At 38.9% G+C, this 18,527-nt stretch overlaps 2 protein-coding genes and 13 non-coding genes across 15 annotated transcripts; 8 read left to right on the top strand and 7 right to left on the bottom strand.

Annotated features, from left to right (window-relative positions):
• The first annotated feature begins 762 nt into the window (after nucleotides 1-762).
• pcca-1 (Propionyl-CoA carboxylase alpha chain, mitochondrial) lies at nucleotides 763-4,237 on the top strand. The gene is made up of 7 exons (NM_076892.9): nucleotides 763-847; nucleotides 900-994; nucleotides 1,045-1,244; nucleotides 1,986-2,636; nucleotides 2,684-2,971; nucleotides 3,027-3,731; nucleotides 3,786-4,237. The coding sequence occupies exons 1-7, from the start codon at nucleotides 771-773 to the stop codon at nucleotides 3,942-3,944; spliced, it is 2,175 nt and encodes a 724-aa protein (NP_509293.1). The 5' UTR covers nucleotides 763-770; the 3' UTR covers nucleotides 3,945-4,237.
• A 536-nt stretch (nucleotides 4,238-4,773) lies between these two features.
• Nucleotides 4,774-5,348, top strand: F27D9.12 (RING-type domain-containing protein). Its single transcript, NM_001270121.4, has 2 exons — nucleotides 4,774-4,911; nucleotides 5,218-5,348. The coding sequence occupies exons 1-2, from the start codon at nucleotides 4,785-4,787 to the stop codon at nucleotides 5,331-5,333; spliced, it is 243 nt and encodes an 80-aa protein (NP_001257050.1). The 5' UTR covers nucleotides 4,774-4,784; the 3' UTR covers nucleotides 5,334-5,348.
• A 3,744-nt stretch (nucleotides 5,349-9,092) lies between these two features.
• F27D9.11 lies at nucleotides 9,093-9,195 on the bottom strand. Its single transcript, NR_071567.1, has one exon. It is a non-coding gene; the product is annotated as an Unclassified non-coding RNA F27D9.11 (non-coding RNA).
• A 2,778-nt stretch (nucleotides 9,196-11,973) lies between these two features.
• F26A10.16 lies at nucleotides 11,974-12,188 on the top strand. Its single transcript, NR_071566.1, has one exon. It is a non-coding gene; the product is annotated as an Unclassified non-coding RNA F26A10.16 (non-coding RNA).
• Nucleotides 12,189-12,331: 143 nt separating this feature from the next.
• F26A10.6 lies at nucleotides 12,332-12,556 on the top strand. Its single transcript, NR_071565.1, has one exon. It is a non-coding gene; the product is annotated as an Unclassified non-coding RNA F26A10.6 (non-coding RNA).
• A 589-nt stretch (nucleotides 12,557-13,145) lies between these two features.
• Nucleotides 13,146-13,366, top strand: F26A10.19. Its single transcript, NR_071563.1, has one exon. It is a non-coding gene; the product is annotated as an Unclassified non-coding RNA F26A10.19 (non-coding RNA).
• On the bottom strand, nucleotides 13,160-13,305 carry F26A10.10. The gene has a single exon (NR_071564.1). It is a non-coding gene; the product is annotated as an Unclassified non-coding RNA F26A10.10 (non-coding RNA).
• Nucleotides 13,367-13,476: 110 nt separating the features above from the next.
• On the top strand, nucleotides 13,477-13,632 carry F26A10.17. Its single transcript, NR_071561.1, has one exon. It is a non-coding gene; the product is annotated as an Unclassified non-coding RNA F26A10.17 (non-coding RNA).
• F26A10.24 lies at nucleotides 13,486-13,632 on the bottom strand. Its single transcript, NR_071562.1, has one exon. It is a non-coding gene; the product is annotated as an Unclassified non-coding RNA F26A10.24 (non-coding RNA).
• Nucleotides 13,633-15,313: 1,681 nt separating this feature from the next.
• F26A10.4 lies at nucleotides 15,314-15,654 on the bottom strand. Its single transcript, NR_071559.1, has one exon. It is a non-coding gene; the product is annotated as an Unclassified non-coding RNA F26A10.4 (non-coding RNA).
• On the top strand, nucleotides 15,314-15,654 carry F26A10.23. Its single transcript, NR_071560.1, has one exon. It is a non-coding gene; the product is annotated as an Unclassified non-coding RNA F26A10.23 (non-coding RNA).
• A 1,759-nt stretch (nucleotides 15,655-17,413) lies between these two features.
• Nucleotides 17,414-17,559, bottom strand: F26A10.26. The gene has a single exon (NR_071558.2). It is a non-coding gene; the product is annotated as an Unclassified non-coding RNA F26A10.26 (non-coding RNA).
• A 137-nt stretch (nucleotides 17,560-17,696) lies between these two features.
• Nucleotides 17,697-17,839, bottom strand: F26A10.12. The gene has a single exon (NR_071557.1). It is a non-coding gene; the product is annotated as an Unclassified non-coding RNA F26A10.12 (non-coding RNA).
• On the top strand, nucleotides 17,724-17,863 carry F26A10.8. Its single transcript, NR_071556.1, has one exon. It is a non-coding gene; the product is annotated as an Unclassified non-coding RNA F26A10.8 (non-coding RNA).
• A 343-nt stretch (nucleotides 17,864-18,206) lies between these two features.
• On the bottom strand, nucleotides 18,207-18,335 carry F26A10.14. The gene has a single exon (NR_071555.1). It is a non-coding gene; the product is annotated as an Unclassified non-coding RNA F26A10.14 (non-coding RNA).
• Between the last annotated feature and the right edge of the window lie 192 nt (nucleotides 18,336-18,527).

The raw sequence follows: 18,527 nt of genomic DNA, 5'->3' as shown, positions 1-18,527 counted from the left end.
TGTTGTTTTATTGATCATGTAGTGGTCAATGAGCAGGTCATTCTTGCCTTCGCTGTTGCCAGAGAAGGTCGGCTTTTTTCTTCCCTGTTTTTGGTGATTTTGCCGTTTTTTTTTGTGTATTGAGTGTACTTACTGTGTGAGTCTTTAGATTTTCCGTTTCACGCATACACGTTTTTTGTAAAATTATTAGTTTTTGTAGGACTCTCGGTTCAAAAATTATAGAAAACGTGCAGACTGGACTATGAATTATATTCGAAGTTCTTCATTGTAACATTGTGAGGTCGTCTTTCCAACTCTCAACCTATCCCGGTGATTTTCTCGGTTTCTCTGCGTGTGTGTGTTCAGAGGACGAATACGTGCAAAATCGCAAGAAATGGGCAAAGAGAGAGAGCGGGGCAACTGCGCTTTGGGTCCATCAGAAAAGAGAGATAGACAACTTTTGTGAAAATCTTGTTGCGGGACAAGGGCACCGCACTTCTTGCTTTTCTCTTTTCTGGCCAGGCTATTTACTTCGTTGCTCAGTTGCCATTTCTGCATGTTTTTCTTATTTTTTCTACTAGTCGAAGTTTTCCTTCATAATCAATATAAAGAGAGTTTTCAAGGCATCGCTGTTTATCACTTAACTGACCAAATCAAATCGGTCGTCCTTATCTTTCTCCATCGAAGTTATACACGAAACTGTTTTTCTCCATCATCTTACTTTTTTCTTTTGTGAACTGCTGATGTCGTTGTTCATTTTATCATGAAAATCATTGTTTTTAGGTTGAACCATGCTCCGTGCTGCATCCAGTATCCGCGCTGTGGCCAATCGTGGATTGGCAACTGCTGCTGTTGCCAGACCAGGAGTGTAAGTTTCTGAAAGTTGTATTCGGTTTTGAGATCAATAGGTTCAATTTCAGACCACTTGATGAACGTGAGGGAAAGGAGATTTACACTACTGTAGGAATCGATTACAATGAGCCAAAGTTCGACAAGATTTTGATTGCCAATAGAGGTAATCTCAAGCATCTAAAAGAATCTTAGATTTAATCGTCTATTTTACAGGAGAGATTGCGTGTCGCGTGATCAAAACTGCCAGAGCTATGGGAATCAAGACAGTGGCCGTTCACTCAGATGTCGACAGCAACTCGCTTCACGTAAAGATGGCCGATGAGGCTGTATGTGTTGGAGAAGCTCCAACTGCCAAATCCTACCTACGTGCTGACCGCATCTTGCAAGCTGTCGAGGACACCGGTGCTCAAGCGGTAAGAATTCTAACGTGTCTATGTAATGGAAGGATAAACCGCAAAAATCAAATATCAGAGGAGAATGTAAATTCTGTGGCATGAATCTACATGCACAGTAGCACAAACATATTACCCAGACATCCGACAGAGAATAGAGTTTTTGCAAAAGTTCAGAACACCGCTCCAAATCAACTACTACTGTTCAAGAAGTCAGAGCGTTCGCGCTTAACTTCAAACGGAGAGAATAGCTTAAAAAAGTTGCTGACTGAAAAAATGTGAAATAAAACATTCCCTACATTTTGATAATGCTCAATTTTTTCATGCTCATATCACCTGGCTGAGATATGAGGGTTTGAAGTGATGAAGCTCTAGAGTTCCCTCTTATGGCCTGTTGAAAACTGTGGTGAGGTCAAATTATGAAAAGCACGAATTACCGCATTTTTCAGAGGACAAGCTAGGGTCAAACAGTTTGACAACCCGAGCGAGAGCTTTTGGCTGTGTAGCAGCTTAAGATTTACCGTAATATATTAGAAACCAGTTACTTGTAATATGCACGTGATATTCACCTACTTTCACTACGAAACACAACAAAACAAAAATTCTGTGACAAGTGACCAAGTGGTCTCTTTCCAGTCTCTAGCATCTCGCGTGTTTCATTTTCAAATAGTCAAAGTCAAATGACGAGAGATAGATTGCAAGTGTCTTCTGTTATGTTTTTCAAACAGAACTGCTAAAAACGTTGAAAACATATATTTGCAGGTTCATCCAGGATATGGATTCCTTTCCGAGAACACCAAGTTTGCCGCCGAGCTTGAGAAGGCTGGAGCCAAGTTCATCGGACCAAACTCTAAGGCTATTCTTGATATGGGAGACAAGATTCATTCAAAGAAAATCGCTACCGCAGCCCGTGTCAGCATGATTCCAGGATATGACGGAGAAATTGCTGATGAGGATATGTGCGTGAAAGTCTCCCGCGACATTGGATACCCAGTCATGATCAAGGCTTCTGCCGGTGGTGGTGGAAAAGGAATGCGAGTTGCCTGGAACGACAAGCAAGCTCGTGAAGGATACCGTTTGTCCAAGCAAGAAGCAGCTTCTTCTTTCGGAGATGATCGAATGCTCGTTGAGAAGTTCATTGACAACCCACGGCACATTGAGATGCAGGTGCTCTGCGACAAGCATGGAAACGCTTTGTGGCTCAACGAGCGTGAATGCTCCATTCAGAGAAGAAACCAGAAGGTTATCGAAGAGGCTCCAAGCAGCTTTGTGCCACCAGAGATGAGACGCAAAATGGGAGAACAGGCCGTTCAGCTCGCCAAGGCTGTCGGTTATGACTCTGCTGGAACCGTCGAATTCCTCGTTGATTCTCAGAGAAACTTCTACTTCTTGGAGATGAACACTCGTCTTCAGGTAATATCTCAGTATGGCCTAAATGTTTAATTTTTAAATACTCACAGGTCGAGCATCCAATTACCGAGTGCATCACTGGAATCGATATTGTCCAACAGATGCTTCGCGTTTCCTACGGTCACCCACTTCCAATCACCCAAGAGCAAGTGCCACTCAACGGATGGGCTTTCGAGTCTCGTGTCTACGCCGAGGATCCATACAAGGGATTCGGTCTTCCATCAGTCGGACGTCTCTCCAGATATGTTGAGCCAAAACACGTCGACGGAGTTCGTTGCGACTCTGGAATCCGTGAGGGATCGGAAATCTCTATCTACTACGATCCACTTATCTGCAAGGTAAAGGATAAATTAGCATTTAGATAATTTCAAGTGACTTACTTTGTAATTTCAGCTCGTTACGCACGGAGACAACCGTGAACAGGCTCTGAACCGCATGCAAGAGGCTCTCGACAACTACGTCATTCGTGGAGTCACTCACAACATTCCACTTCTTCGTGATATTGTCCAAGAGAAGAGATTCCGTACTGGAGACATTACCACCAAATATCTTCCAGAAGTGTACCCAGAAGGCTTCCAGGGAACCAGCCTCTCACCAAAAGAGCAAGACGTTGTCATTGCCTTTGCCTCGGCTCTCAACGCTCGTAAACTTGCTCGTGCCAATCAATTCTTGAACCAGAACAAACAACGTAGCACTCATGTGGCTTCCTTCTCGAAGACCTACAAGTTCGTGTCTTCTCTGCCAGTGAAGGAGGGTGAGAGGCCAACCGAGCACGCTGTTGAAGTCGAATTTGTCGAAGGAAGCGCCAACAAGGCCCAAGTTCGTATTGGTGGAAAGACTGTGACTATCAGTGGAGATCTCAACTTGTCTCATCCAGTCAACTCAATTGAAGTCGATGGAGAGCACATCACCACCCAAATTGTTGGCAAGCGCGCCGGAGAGATCACCGTTCTTTACAAGGGAACTCCATTCAAGGTCAAGGTGCTTCCAGAGCAGGCCGTCAAGTACTTGCAGTACATGAAGGAGAAGGCCAAGGTTGACTTGTCCACAGTTGTGCTCTCACCAATGCCAGGAGCAATCAAGAACGTCAACGTTAAGGTAACATTATTTTATCACTACCATTAGATGTGCTAAAACTGATTCAATTTACAGCCAGGAGATATGGTTTCCGAGGGACAAGAGTTAGTTGTCATGGAGGCTATGAAGATGCAGAACAGTCTTCATGCTGGAAAGACCGGACGCGTCAAGGCCGTCAATGTGAAGGTTGGAGCCACAGTCGACGAGGGAGAGGTGCTCGTTGAGCTCGAGTAGATTATTCTCACTGAACCTGAATTTTTTTTGTTGTTTTAATTACCGTTTTTTTCCTAATTTTGTACAATTCAAAGCCGCCACTATCTGGTATGGAGATTGATAATTTCATTCGCAGTTTCTCAAATTTCAAGCCATATTTATATTTTATTTTTGATGCCATTACCCTCACCTGTTGTATTCCAATCATCACGGACGTATTTCTCAGCCACCACCCTGTTTTGTTGCCCCAAGTATTATGTAGTGAATAAATATTGTAGAAGGCATTGCAAAAAGGTTGTTATATGAAGAAAAAAAAGCATTTGCTCATTTTTTGAACTTTTCAATTAGAAAATTATATATCTATTCTGTTTCTACATAACATAAGTGCAGATGTTTTGTTGATTAAATTTTCTATTTTTTGTGAAATAGCTTGTGTAAACTAAACATTTTACCATAGTCCATAATTGAAGCTCGGAAATAAGCGTTGTGAAAAAACTTGTCAGTTTGCAAATCTGTTTTAAAAATTTCAGATTTCTCTTTTTTATGTTCTTCTTTCATGTATCTCAATTTCAAAATATTGAATAGCAGTGCCAATTGATTATTCTGAAAGAAAATTGACAAAAAGACGAGTTGAGACGAGAAGATGAAACAGAAAATGATGGGAAGAAGAAAAAGAAGAATTTTTCTTCCAGTTTTTTTTGCCGTTTTCTGTTCTTTTCAATCTCATTTTAACTCACGTTTTTTGGTTTCGTGTGAGTAGTGTCACACTGATATTGTTAAATTCTGTTAACTTCTAGTTGAGAAAATAAATAATGTCAATATTTTAATAAAACTTACTTGTAGCACTTTCAGATCTGTAAGATGTCTAGTATCGGTATAAGTAGATACGAAGACGGGGAAGAGAACTGTTGCACAGCCTGCCTTGAATTTATGCATGAACGGAGGAGCCCACCATCATGCGAACACAATTGTGTTGCATGTTTTTATTGTAAGTATAGATTTGATTTTTTTTTGAGTTGAAGCTTGATTATCAATAAAACGAAGTGCTAGTTGAAGTTTTAAACAGTTTAAATCTAACTTTTTCGAAAAAGTGGGTGAGACCCGTCCCTTTCCAATATGTGTTAAATTGATTTCAAATTAAAAAGAGAAGTTTGTTGTATTATAGTATTTAGTCTTGTTATTTTTTTAAAGATGAAAATAGGATCAACAAATGAAAAGGGTTTTGTCATGACTCAGTATGTTCTACACTCTAACCCAAATTGTTTTATATGATGAATGCTTGTTTTGTTTTCAGTATTAATTGCTCGACGAACCAATTGTTTGATTTGCAACGTGACAATATACGAGATTGAGCGCATCTTCAAAGATTTGAGGAGCAGGGTGAATATTGAAGCTAATAGAATGAATTGACTGTAATTGAAAATGAAAATGTGTTCTTATATGTGCATCTTCTGTGTATCACTGTTTTAATACAATAATACAGATTTTTCTGTCACGTGGAATTCTATACTTGAAGAGAAAAGCTAAACGGTGGACTTTGTTGAAACTATTTTGAGCTAAATATCGTATTCAAAATCGTAGGGAGTTCTTCTTTCACATATTATCCTTGCATTACTAAATCAGAACTCCCAAAATTGAAGTTCTCGTGAACGTCTGTTCCATTCAAGTTGTTTCGTACTAGTCAGAAACATAAAACTATTGTCGGAGCCCAAAAGGATTTTTGTTGTTGTAGGAGGCGGTACCATGAACGAAGGTACCACCTTTGTAAACTTTCAGCTATATATTTCAGACTTTAACATCAAAAATTACGTAATAATTTGTTTATGTTTGTTTTTTTTTAACTATTTACATTTCAACATTTTATCATTATGGAATTTGTAAGCCCTAAGAAACTTTTCATCATTCATTATTCTCCATCAGCTGATCCATTTTCCTGGCAGCTGAAAAGAAAATGTTGTGGTCAAAGGGGGCCTGCGTTGAAATTCGCCGACGCAATTTAATAAACATTGATTATTGCACAACCCTTCCATCGCCTTTCGTTTTCATTCTGTTCAGCGGAACGAAGCCAAACTGGCGTCAACATTTCTGAGCAGTGGTCAATGAGCAAGGAGGTCTCCCCTTTTCTTTCACGCGCGGCATCACGCGGAAAAGATTCTTGAGCACGCGCTGTTGCGCAACCCTGAAAATTGGGGGGACGACGTCTCCTCATTTGAAATAGTATCGAAAAATGAGAGAATATAAAGATTTGAACGTCCACACTGCTTCGTTTTTATTAATTGCCAAAGAGTCTCATGCGGAATATCGCGTTTCAATCTCGAGAAACTTATATCGCAATGAATGGTCATAACTCGGAGCAGATGAATGCTCCAGGGACTTGATTTCTTATGGAGAAGTTCTGGATTTTGTAGGAAGGAAATTTAGAACAAACATCTCGTTGCCTGGAGTTTTTAAGGAAAAAAAAAGACGAACATCTTTTACAAAAATGACAATTTTCCTTTAGCACACGTGACAGGTTCACTTCTTCTCCCCCGCACATTCAATCTTCAACGATGAACGGATGTCCGCTTACAATGTTTTTGCTATACGAATCTTCATCTCCACTCCTTTTTTGTTGTGCTGATGCTCCCGATTCAGCGTGTCCGCTAGTCGGACGTTGGTCGACGTGAGGTGAATGAGGAAAACAGAAAAAAAGCAGCGGAAGACACGGATTATGTGTTCCATCGGCGACGAACAAGAATAGTGAGCAAGAACGACATTCAAAATTGGATGCAAAAAAGGAAGAAAGCTCGCGCGGTTCTCTCTCGGACACGTATGATATATGCATTTCAAATTGAGTAGGTTTCGGCATGAAAGCTATGTTTCTTTTTTTCGGATGTTGAATTTAAAAAGCAAACTTCATCAGACTTTTCAAACAATCAAAATTAATGTTTCAGTTTGAGAATGTTTTATAAATGTTTCCCCTTTTCGAAAACACTATTTAAAGCTCACTTGTAAAAGTGAATGTGCTTTTTCCTTTACATGTATTGTTGTTATCACATACGATTGAATCCAAACAAATAAGTATTCAATTCGCGCGTGAATGTTGTTGATTGTGATAACCCGCATAATGTTTTCTGTCCTGACCGTTTCAAATCGTACTGCGTATTCACAGTGCCCCCTCCTATTCTCCATATGGCGGTGACCCGCCCTCGTCGGCAATGGAAGACGAAATTCAAAATTCTTGTCCCGTTTTAGCATGACTGATGATTTAAACACTAATAGGCTCCGTCAAAAGAGTTTGTGCCAAATTTTGGGGGAGAAGGAATGTGTCACTAAAAATAAAATTAGGACGAATCATTTTGCCACTGTTCACTCAGTTCGTCCCTTGTTGAATTCTCGTTAGTGTGTGTTCAATTTTGAGATGGCGCAACGGGTGGTCACTCGGCGAGACGAAAAGGTCCCATTGGCAATTCGAGATGGACGGGAAAAAGAGAAAAAGCGTGAAGGAAAGAGAAAACGGGACCCTCTCCTCTCCATGATTTCTCTCCGTCTCGGACGCACTGACCACTCTATACTCGGTCCTTTTCGAGACTTCTCAATGGTCCCTCTGAATTTGAAGCTGAATGCTTTTCCGCGCTCCTTCATCAATTCGTCTCACTCCCCCTTGCTGCCTCAAAAATACGCGTGCTTTTCTAAAAACGCCGTCGTTTCTCTGGCGCTCTCTCTTGCGGAAAACACGACTGACCATTCACTCGAGCCTCTGCCGTCTATAATTCAAGAGCGTGTGCGTTCCTAAGAAGATCGTCACTCAAAATGATGGCGAGTGCTCACTAGGAGGTGAAATTGTTAGCCGCCATTGTGCAAGAAGGTCGAGGTGGTAAGAGAGCCCGTGAATTGTTAAACGAAATTCTAGAAGATATAATGGAAAGTTGACACCTTCGCGGAAAGTGGGGCGGAAGCAAGAAGGTTTCGCAACATTGCTACACCGGATGAAAACCTCGGCCATGTCATTCAGCAAAAACGCAAATGCCTGATGAAGCTTAGGAAGTTTAAATGATGTCACTTTTAGAACTAAAATAAATGGCGTCCTTATACTAAATATGTTGATAACTTTAGCATTTCTGCTTGTATTTCAAATGTTGACATAAAAGGTGAAAACTGAGGTGAAGTCATTTGCAAAGGGAAACGGCATAGATGAAAATTAGTTTTAATTTGTAAACTGAGATCAAATGATGCAATTTAAAAGAAACCACAAAAATGAATTTGATTCAGTTATTTAAAAATTGAAATTTTCAAAAAAAACTCGAGAACCCTGAAACTTTGCGGAACCACATATTATTCCTTGTTGTGCAACGCATTTCAACCTAAAATTGAACTCGTTTTTTAACCTGTGAACATTGAATCAGGAAACTTTCAGAAAAACACTACCTGTATGAACTCTTTCCATAATTTTCCCTGTGGTTTAGGAGAAAACAAACTATTTTGGTGTGTGAAAAGTTTAGGCGCAATGGTGAAACTTGCAGAAATATGCTCTTTCGACTTGTTCAAAGTTCCATTCGAAAACAAACTTTCGCACCCTTCTCCTCTATGCCCTGCAACCTGAAAAGGAGGACTCTAGCATTTCCGCTATTATGAACATGGACAAATATTTGGGTGAAGAAGGTGGAGTTGGAGAAGAAAGAGAAAGAAAGCGAACCTCCACGTCAAGCTAATGCCACCAAACTTTTTTCTTACCTTGCACCAAAAGTACACAAAGAACTGTTGACTGTTGCGAGAGAAAGGAAGAACGTTTGTTGATCATTTGAATCGTTCGGTGAGTTCTGAAGCTTGGACATAGAACAAAACAGTTTGCGAGTTTAACCTATAATCCGTTCTTTTGACTATCTAAAATAAAGAAGCGGATTGAAGTACACTTTATGAGACATCAGTGTTCATACTTGAGATGCATTCTATCCATCTGCTCTATCACTGAGAAAACTGCAAAGCGGTTGAAATAATCTTGCTGAATCTTTTCCTAATCTGGGAGTTGACTAGTTGAAATGTGCATCCGTGCATTTGATGGTCAGTGCCCTGCGTTTAATCCTTTCCGCAAGTCGAGCATTCCATAATAGATGAATATAGACCAGAAACAAATGGGATGGCAAGGGACGGACCTTAAAGAAAAGTAGCCCTTTTTAGTTCTATCTTACTTGAAATTAAATCATATCAGCATTCAACGCAGTTCAAGAAATATTTGGGGGTATTGACAATTTACAGACAGATGCTGATAAAACAACTGGTCAGTTGACTGACCTTTCAAGGAACGGAAACTTCTAGTTTTCTCTCTTCAATTTCAGAGCTCCAATTTTACCCTTATCAGCTTGTTCCAAATCGAAACGCATTGACCATGGAATGGAAGTTATCAGCTGCTTTTGAATAAGTGACCAGTTCTTATCAATTCTGATGTGAAGTGTTTTGAAAATGCTTCATTTCGCCATTTTCATTTCCATTCATATTTGTTATTATTATATCAAATGTGTATCTGTTTGAGAAAAAGCTTGCAAAGTCCAAGCAAAATTCATTATTTTTCTATCCATTTTTCCATCAAAGCGCGTTACTATGCAACAAAGGGGAGGTTCGAAATAAAGTTCATTTGCAAAATCTCTCCTTGCTTTCCTTATGCACTTTGTAATGAAAATATTCATCCCTTTCTCATTATATCTAACTGACTAATATCGAAAGTATAGACTTCGGAGTTTTCGCCACAGTAGTGTCCGTCATTTTTGTTTGACAATTCACTTTGTTTTATTCATGTGCTCACAGGAGGTACTTATGAATCATGTGCCTCCCCGTTCCTCCGTTCTTTTTGATGATGAGCCGATGCCTTAAAATGTTTTCATAACCTCCCTGCAGTGCCTCCCTGGTACCATCCAGACATAGTTCTGTAATGCTACGAGGCGTCTGAATGGGAAATGAAATGAAGATAATTTTCTCGACCAACTCTCCCAAATCACTTTCTACTCCATTCCACAAGTCGACGCATCCTATTCAGAGGAAATGAGGTTGCGCTAGAAATGAAAGTGCTCGTGATTGCGTAACAAATTTGTTCCCTTCTTTCCGCATCTCCCATTGCTCCTTCTGCTCGTTGCGTCAAAGCGGATGGACGTGAAAGAGAATGAGAAAAAGAGAGGAGATCAGCAAGTTTCCTCTTTCTCTTTTCTCTTGAAATGGGCGTGGTCTAATGGTTCAGTAGGGGCTCTCTACTCTGCGGAAGGGTCGCCGCGTGCGACGTCTGCATCTCTCTTCCGCGCCCTACTATTCAAGGCGGTGGTCCACAACTAATTGCCAGCGAATCGAGAGTCTCGAGCAACACTCTCAGACGTCCCCTATCGCTGGGACGCGGCCTGGCGTCAACCGCGTCGTCCGCTTCCCTAACGCATTCGTTCTTCTTGCCCTGCTTCTTCTCCCGTCCGCCTTCCTCAACTCTGCCGCCCTCTCCTCTCCGGACGCCTCTGCGTTTCGCGGGAGTCTTGCACAATTTCCCCCGTCTTTGCCGCTCCCACGTGCGGCTCTCCGCGAGCGTCCACACTCTTTTCGCGTTCTGCTGGTCACTTCGCCGCCATTTCGTCTTCGTCATCGAGGCGGGAAAAGGGAGCGAAAAAGCCCGGGAAGTAAGGAGAGCACGGGGTCCACTCGGTTTTCCAACGGGGCCACACATGCGGACGGAGACGCACATCCATTTGCATATTGCGTAATCGAGATGACACACGTTTCAAAACTTTCCGCAACGCTTTCCGTTTTCTTTTCCATTCACTTCCAGAGAGGAACGTCATCTCTTAGTCATCCATCGTGTCCATTCCTAGGTGTATTGTAAAAAATGATTGCGAATGTCATGCTTTTACAACTAAATGCAAAATTGAGTGGTACCGTACTTGGCTCTCTTTTCTTTTCACTACCTTTTTTGTTTTTTCTGCTTTTTTTTGCAATTCTCCTTCCTTTTTCTTTTCTATGAACTTCAGTTCTCAATTTTACATCGTCTTGTTTTCTCTTCTCTTTTGTATTTTCAATTATTTTCACTATAGTCGGTGTGCATTGTCTAGAAATTATGTATCTGTCAAGTGTCGCTTCGTTTTTACTCCATTCTTATAATCTTCCAATTATGTCAAAATTTTAAATTATTTCAGTCAAACCCTCGAATTTTTCTTTTAAAGGTTGCTGTTATTATGCAACAGCTTGATTATGTTTTTTTTTGCTGCACACACTTTTCCGATGAAAACAAAAACGGGCTCTATCAAAACACGCTCGGTGGGTGAAAGAATAATTATGATAGCTTCATCTTGTTTCTACCCCTCTCCTGCTATCATCTTGAGTGCCAGCGGGACAAGTTGCTTAGGTTTTTATCACATGTCTGTCTGCCCACGTTTTAATTTGACTTACTCATTTCTCAACAGTCTTCCTTTTTGTCTGCAATCTGAAATTATAGAAATATAATAAACCTGTTTGTAAGTAGATGTGATGAGTTATCAATTTTTAAATTTAGTTTGAAGATGGAGTGCGGCCATTGGAAAAGGAATGAAAAGCCATTCCTATTTCCCAAAATGACCAAATATTATAATAAAACTTTTTTGGTCCCTTTTTTTTATATTTGAGTCAAAAAAAGGGAAAACTCAGTTTTCAACTATTTTTTTGAGTTGTCGATCAAAAAAATAATCGTTACGTATTTCCTCTAATACCCTTGCAGTCTCTATTAGTCTTGCACCTCTATGGTCCAACTGAAAAATACAACACTGTAGGTGTTCAAACAGGCGCCCATTTTTTAGATTTCTCGAAAAGTGGCGTTAAATCAGTTTTCATCACTTTATAACACAAAATTAAAAAAAACCTCAAACTTTTTTTTGAACATTACTTGTTTTATTATGATATTTTGTCATTTTGGGATCACATGAATATGCTTCAATCATTTTCCCACTGACAGTACTCCACCCTCAATATGATTGACTTTATCCAAAAAACTCCCTGTTTGGCTGAAAATTACATAATTACAACTATTGTTAAGCTGTATAGAAATTTGATTGCCCATTATAGGTTTGAAAAAAAGATGATCAAATCTACTTGACCGACAAGTAGCTCGACACGGTAAGCGTTTGTTAAGATTTAGAGATTGTTTTCGACGCGCTTAGATGAGTTCAGCTCCCGGGGGGCCACTTCGAGAGCACGCAACTCGGGGAGGGTGCGCAGGATGACGGTCTCGGCGTGTTTGTTGACCGCCGGTAGGCTTTCTTATCACTACAGTTAACTTCCGTCTCTCTTCAGTTAAACCCTCTCCAAATCGGTTGTCGCCTCTTTTTAACCTCTCTCCAAGTTCAATTTTTTCTCTTATTTTTCCTGGCGGTCACTTTTTTGGCTGCTGAACTGCATCCGCTCCTCCTGTTTTGCTTCTCAATAAATCGCTGCTCAAGAATTCTGAACATTAAACTGATTTTCCCATCAAAGCTGTCAAACGAGAATTCTAAGAGCTCATATGTCCAGCTAGCGTTTCTTTGACCCATGAAATTTAACAATTTTATTGGTTTCTCTGCAGCAGTGAGCATTTCTGATGCTCTCTGATTGCCACTTGCAGCTGATGATCTAATTGATATTTCACAAGGGCGTGAAGATCCGATTGTAATGCATCTGAAAAAAGTCAGAATTATTTACCAAAAATAACTTTATACGAACTTTGAACTAGAAAAAATAGGTGTGATTTTTTCCTTTTTTTCGAGATCCGGAAAACTGCTCCGAAATTACATTTTGCAGACTTTTGAAGTTTCCAAAAAAAAAGTAGGTTTTAAAAACTTTCCAGACTTTTTCAGGGTTTTTCAAAAATCCGTTAAACTCTGCAAAAACAGCTTTTGTAGCATTTTTACTGTCTTCAAAATGTAAAATAAAATATCTGAAGGACTCAGATCGTCTTTTTTTAGATCAAAGTGTGCATGTAGTAAACTATTGCACATGTGTTTTTGGAATCAATGAGGTTTGAATTCATTCTGAAAGTTTCGGAAATTCAAAATGAATTTTAAATTTTCAAATTCTTATATAATACTTCTCAGCAAAAAATGCAAATTAATTTACTTTTGTAAGTGTACAGTTTGACACCTCGATTGTGAAAATAAAGTACACTTTGACACACTTTGACATGTTATTCGTTACATACAGTTTTGAATATTCAAATTTGAATAGTAAATTCCAGGTGCCTGACACTCTAGGTAATATGTGAGATAAAGGTGTGTAATCCGACGGCGGCGCGCGCGGTTCAGTATGCCTTCTCAATTTGGCAGGCAGCCGTTCAAACCACCGCCTGTTACATACTATTTGCTGTATCTGAACCTCGACCGTCTTTCCTCTCCGCGAAGCGATGACCAGCTAGCTGGCGGAACGCAACCACGAATACAAATATATACCGTCTATCCAAATATCGTTTACGAGTTGTTTTGCAGTTGGTGTCTCGAACCTGAGTACGTTCGTTCAAGAGCCCGCTTCCATCTCGGCACAGGGTCAGAACAAAGGGAAGAAGCTGCCAAATTTATTTCATTTCGCATCGCTTTAATTTTCATCTGTCACAAATTACACAGGCACGTCTAGAAGCAGCTCGATTTACTACTAGTGGTCAAGCGCATCTTGTTGTTGTTTTGGCACTGTGTTGTTGTTGACAGCTCAAGAAATGTCTCATTTCGCATTCAACGACAATTCGGTTTTCCGTTTTTTTTTTTGCTCGGTTCCGGTGTTTTTTTGTGGGATTATCTCGTGTGAAAATTTGTGAATGACCCATAATTAGTACCTCATTTATATTTCTTAGTTTGTGTAGAAGATCTATTTGTATACAGTATTTGGTTAAGTTTTCATTTTTCAAAAGACAAAACTTACTTCTTGTTCTGATATTGACTTTTTAGACACACACTATAACTTTTTAAAAGTGTTTCCATCATACCGTAATTCTCCAAATATTTTTTGCACTTCATTGCTAAGCATTGACAGCCATGATCTAAGATATCATTTATTCTATGCAAAATTGTTGTTAAAAAAAATATTTGTTAGATCTTTTCCAATCGTTCTGTAGTTGATAATTTATTCATATCTTTGAAACGAACCGAGTTATAACCTTTCAAAATGAAGTACTAATAAAGCAGATGCATACGGTGCTACAACTTTAAACTAGCATTGTCAAAAATCCCGACAACAAAAACACCATTAACCATTCTCTAAAAATAATATTTGAGTGTTTTAATGTTCATAACAAATTAGTGAGTAATCATTAAAATATATTGAAAATGGTTTCCGCAGTAACTTTTCTTTTTATGCAATTTCTTGCTCTGCAATATTCTCCTCAAAGTTTTAGTAACTCGATGAAAAATATAACATATCTTGCATAGCCTTCAAGCAATTTTTTGATTAATTCTGTCGTCATTAATCGTCACAACGCAAATTAACAACACACATATTTTTTTAAAATTGTGGTGTCAAAATGGGAACTCGCCAGTTTGCAGCTCATTTTTATGGCGAGGTTCGTTATCTGTCGCTGAAACACAAATCTCTTGGCCTCGTGAATTTTAGAGGCGAGCAAGTTTGTGACGACACATTCTTTGAGCGTTCCGGAGAGAGTGACCCAATTACGTTTGAAGCGTGTAGACATTTTTCTAAATAGTATCGTCATTTTTATTTTTGTTGCATACTTTTGTTTTATTGACTAAAAAAAAGTTTGATTCATATTATTACAGTTTTGCACTCAACGACTTAACATTGAAAGGTTTTATCTCAATTTATATGATAGATATCATTAATGTATTAAGTGTGAATTTATATTAAAAATAAATTAACTTTTATTTTGTCCATTGACAAAGTTTAATGTGTTTAATAACGCTTAATAGAACAAACAACAACTGAAGTATAAGCTGCCAAAGTTAAACAGTTGTTTCAATACTAATTAAGAATATATGGTACCTTATTTAGAATATCAATTTCTCAAATACAACACCGGAGATAATCCAAAAAAAAGAACCAGTGAAAAATGTCATACTTACGTAATTTCTGTGTTTTATGCATTCCTAAAGATCTTATCCCAAAACTTATTCGGAATCATGTGCCGATAGAAGTTGGACATTTTGTACCTTTTGGAAAAAACTTTGAGCTCAAGATTTGTCCATATCCCAACAACTCAGATATTGTTGATTTATTTCGTTTCCAGTTTACATTGCTTTTTTAAACTTTAATCTCCTAAAAAGTAATAATGTTTTTCGGAATTTCTTGATGCTCCAAGTTTTGTTTTTATTATGAAATTAGCTTTTTTTAAAGCCACATCATTTTATTTTAGGATACAACGTTTAAATTCACCATCATGACTATAGAGATGACGAAATTTTTTAGATGTATATAGCAAAGGCTGCAAAAAATAGTGAGGCGGCGACCGCGCGGCCAGCCTTCCGGCCATTTTCCTATTCTCAAGTTACCTGGCGACGTTGGCAAGCGGAAAAAAGAGTCCGCGAGTGGAGTGCAATTTCGCCATGAGCTCGCCAATCTCCTTGGTTTTTTGGGGTCCGACGAGAGAAAGATTGAATGAACTGCAGAGACTCGATGATGACGGAAGGACCTCGAGAACTTTTTTTTTTGAGGCTTGCGCCGCTCCGCGAGCCCACCGCCCGCTTCTACTTCTGAGTGGCCACTACTGCCATTAAACGAGTGGTCAGCTGAGTTGAGGTGGAAGGAATGTTATTCGCCTACTGGTTTTCATGCTTGATGAACTGAGCTTTTTTTTTCAAAGATTCGTACTCTTAGTAGTGGAATTCTCTCTCATTACTCTCATTATTCTCCATTTAGATTATTACTTTTCAATGCATTTTTTTTTTACAATTTTTATTTTCTACCATACTCTCACTCTAATAGGAAATTCGGAAAAAACAATTTTTTCACATAAAGTTATGCCCAAAAAACTAAGAACCTAATCATTTAGATTACCCTCGTGAATATTCTAGAAGTCTACTGACCTCGGCTGTTCACAATAAAACCTCTGATTCTCACAGTATGACTGCCGTAGACATGCTCAGATCCCGCCCATTTTCAGTCCGCTCTTTCACCCTCCTTTGTTGTCGTCTCCTTCTATTTTTAACTAATTCTCCTGTTTTCCTATTTATCTGTCCATCTGCACTGCTGAATATTGTAGTTTCGTTTACCAAATGACCATTTGTATAATAAAAAAAATAGAGCATTTAGTTTTTAAACCATAGCCATTTGAACCATATTTTAACCAGCATTGAAATGCAAGCTGACCTTTACGAGCACCCAATTAGTTTTCTTCAATCAGTGTCTGTATCCGTCGTTTTTCTGGTCCATTACATTTTTAGTTTCTTGCCATCAGTAAACAAACTCCTGCTCCCCTTCCAGAACGTTATTTTCAGCCTCAAACTATCATGGTTTCTTTTCCAGACGGGTCAGTCGGTGGTGGACTAAGACAACAACAACAACAACAAAACACAGCTTCGTGGCCGGAAGGAGAGAAAACGAAGAAGACGGGGAAGAAGGTCAGCTAGAGAGAAACCAGCGGCAAAAACTGAACTGCTTCAAGACACAACTTTATGGAGCTCTGTCGTTTTTCTTGGCACACCATAAACAAAAACATCAACAAAAAAGAAGCGAACGGCGTTTAGGAGAGGGCGTTGGTCTTATTTTTGGGAATTGCAACTGGCACGTTGTGCTGGTTTCTCTCAAATTTTGATACTACTAGTCAGTCATTTAGACCAAGATTTTGATATATCTGTATTTTGTGTAGTAACAGTATCCTATAAATTTGTAACCAATTTTAAAAATTAGTGTGACTTTTTTTTACAATTATAGACTTTTTGGAATTGTGGTTTTCTAAGCCTAAAAATGCATCCTAACCCTACGTTTTTAATAAAATGTCATTGTAATATAAACTAATAGCGGTATAGTTTCAAAGTATGGCTACTACGTAAGTACTGTAAAAATTCTTAATGAGTGTTAAGCCTATTTCAAGCTGTTAAGCTATTACCAGATTTCTATCAGTAAAACAAAGTTATCATCAATGATTGCACAATACAACTATGCGTGAAACTGCAACAAAAAATTCCTTTCTTGAAAATTATTAAACTTGTTTTCTGAAAAATATATAATATTAAACTTTCACAAGCTTTTGTGATACCAAAAAACTATTTACAGCAAAACTCTAGAACAAAACTGAGAACCAAATCATCCCAAGTGACACGAAGTAAGTGTTTTCTCATTAATTTTAAATACCAGACAATACGGGTATTTGAAAACAAGAAATTTTGAAGCATACGGTAGAGCTTTGTTTTTCATCTTGCTGCGTTACCTATTTTCATTGCATCCTGTATATGGGCTGTTTTCTGAAAAAAAAAAGTTAGATCATTATTAATTTAGAGTGTTCGACACTAGTAGCCTTTAGGATTTTGTTCGTGTAATTGAATCTGTGTCCAGAGTACTAAGGAATGTCCAGCCAAGATTTTGAGCTTCTACATCCAGAAGGATATTGCGTTTCATGCGCCGCCGCTGGCAAACGGACCTCTATTGCAATAGTGACCAGTGTCCACTACCATCATATACTAATCCGCCCCCAGGGCTCCTTTTTCAAATGGTACCCTTGCGTTAGTTTAAGTTTTTCTCCCGACTATTACTTTTCGATTTTTGTATAGAATTCTTATGAAGTTCTCTGAAACATAAAACGCTTACTAATCGTTTTTTTAACAAAAAACTGTACTCCAGTGTGAAATCACTAAATTCCCAAAGAGCTAAAAGCTGGCAGCTCTTCTCCATTTTCGATTTAAACAAAAGACGGACACAACCAAATTTCAAAGATTGAGTGACTACTGAAAGCCCAGCACTTTTTTCGGAGGGCACTTTGCAAGGCCCCCTATACTCTCAGCAGTGCATTAGCATGAGTGAATGACCCGGCCAATTTTACGATAGTACTAGAAATCTAGCGAATCGCGGATCGGTTATTATAGCGTGGGAGATTTGTTCATTTCCAGAACCCAATTACAATTCAAAAACAAATTTGATTTTAAATGTTGTGCGCTGTATTTCTATGAAGATCACGGCGTTATTATGTAAATTCAACGTCTGATGAAAAGGTTCTGACATTTCATCATTGTCAAGCGAATTAGTGGTATACTGTAGATTATCCAATTTCCGGCATCGTTGCCTAATTTTTCGATTCTTTTTTCTTAGAACTTTTTTTTGTTAGGTCTTTGTGCATCTTATCGCAATTTCCGGAGCGAGTGCATTATTTGTTTATGTTTGTCTTAAAATAGGGTTCTCATTAGATTTTATTTTATTTTCATCAATAAAAAGCTGGAAGAAAATGTTTTTGTGGTCTGTCGTTGTTCGGTTCAAACTTCGTATAGTGTCATAATCAATTCAGTTGTCCACTCGTCGCGTTCGCCTGCTTCGAAAAATTTTTTTTTCTTGTGCAAAACTTTGTGGGAGAACGAGCTTGAGAGAAGCGGAAAAATGGGGAAGGCGGGGCTTCAGGACGGACGCTGTTCCAAAATATGAAATGTCCAAGAAAGGATAGATGGCGTTTGGTTTGCGCTCTTATGATTGAAGAGGATTTTTTGTCGAAAAGCAACGTCCCCAATT

The sequence above is a fragment of the Caenorhabditis elegans genome, chromosome X (assembly GCF_000002985.6).
Source record: "Caenorhabditis elegans chromosome X".
Lineage (NCBI taxonomy): Eukaryota > Metazoa > Nematoda > Chromadorea > Rhabditida > Rhabditidae > Caenorhabditis > Caenorhabditis elegans.
The sequence above is the reverse complement of the archived record's forward strand: the minus strand, read 5'-3'. Positions and strand labels throughout refer to the sequence as shown.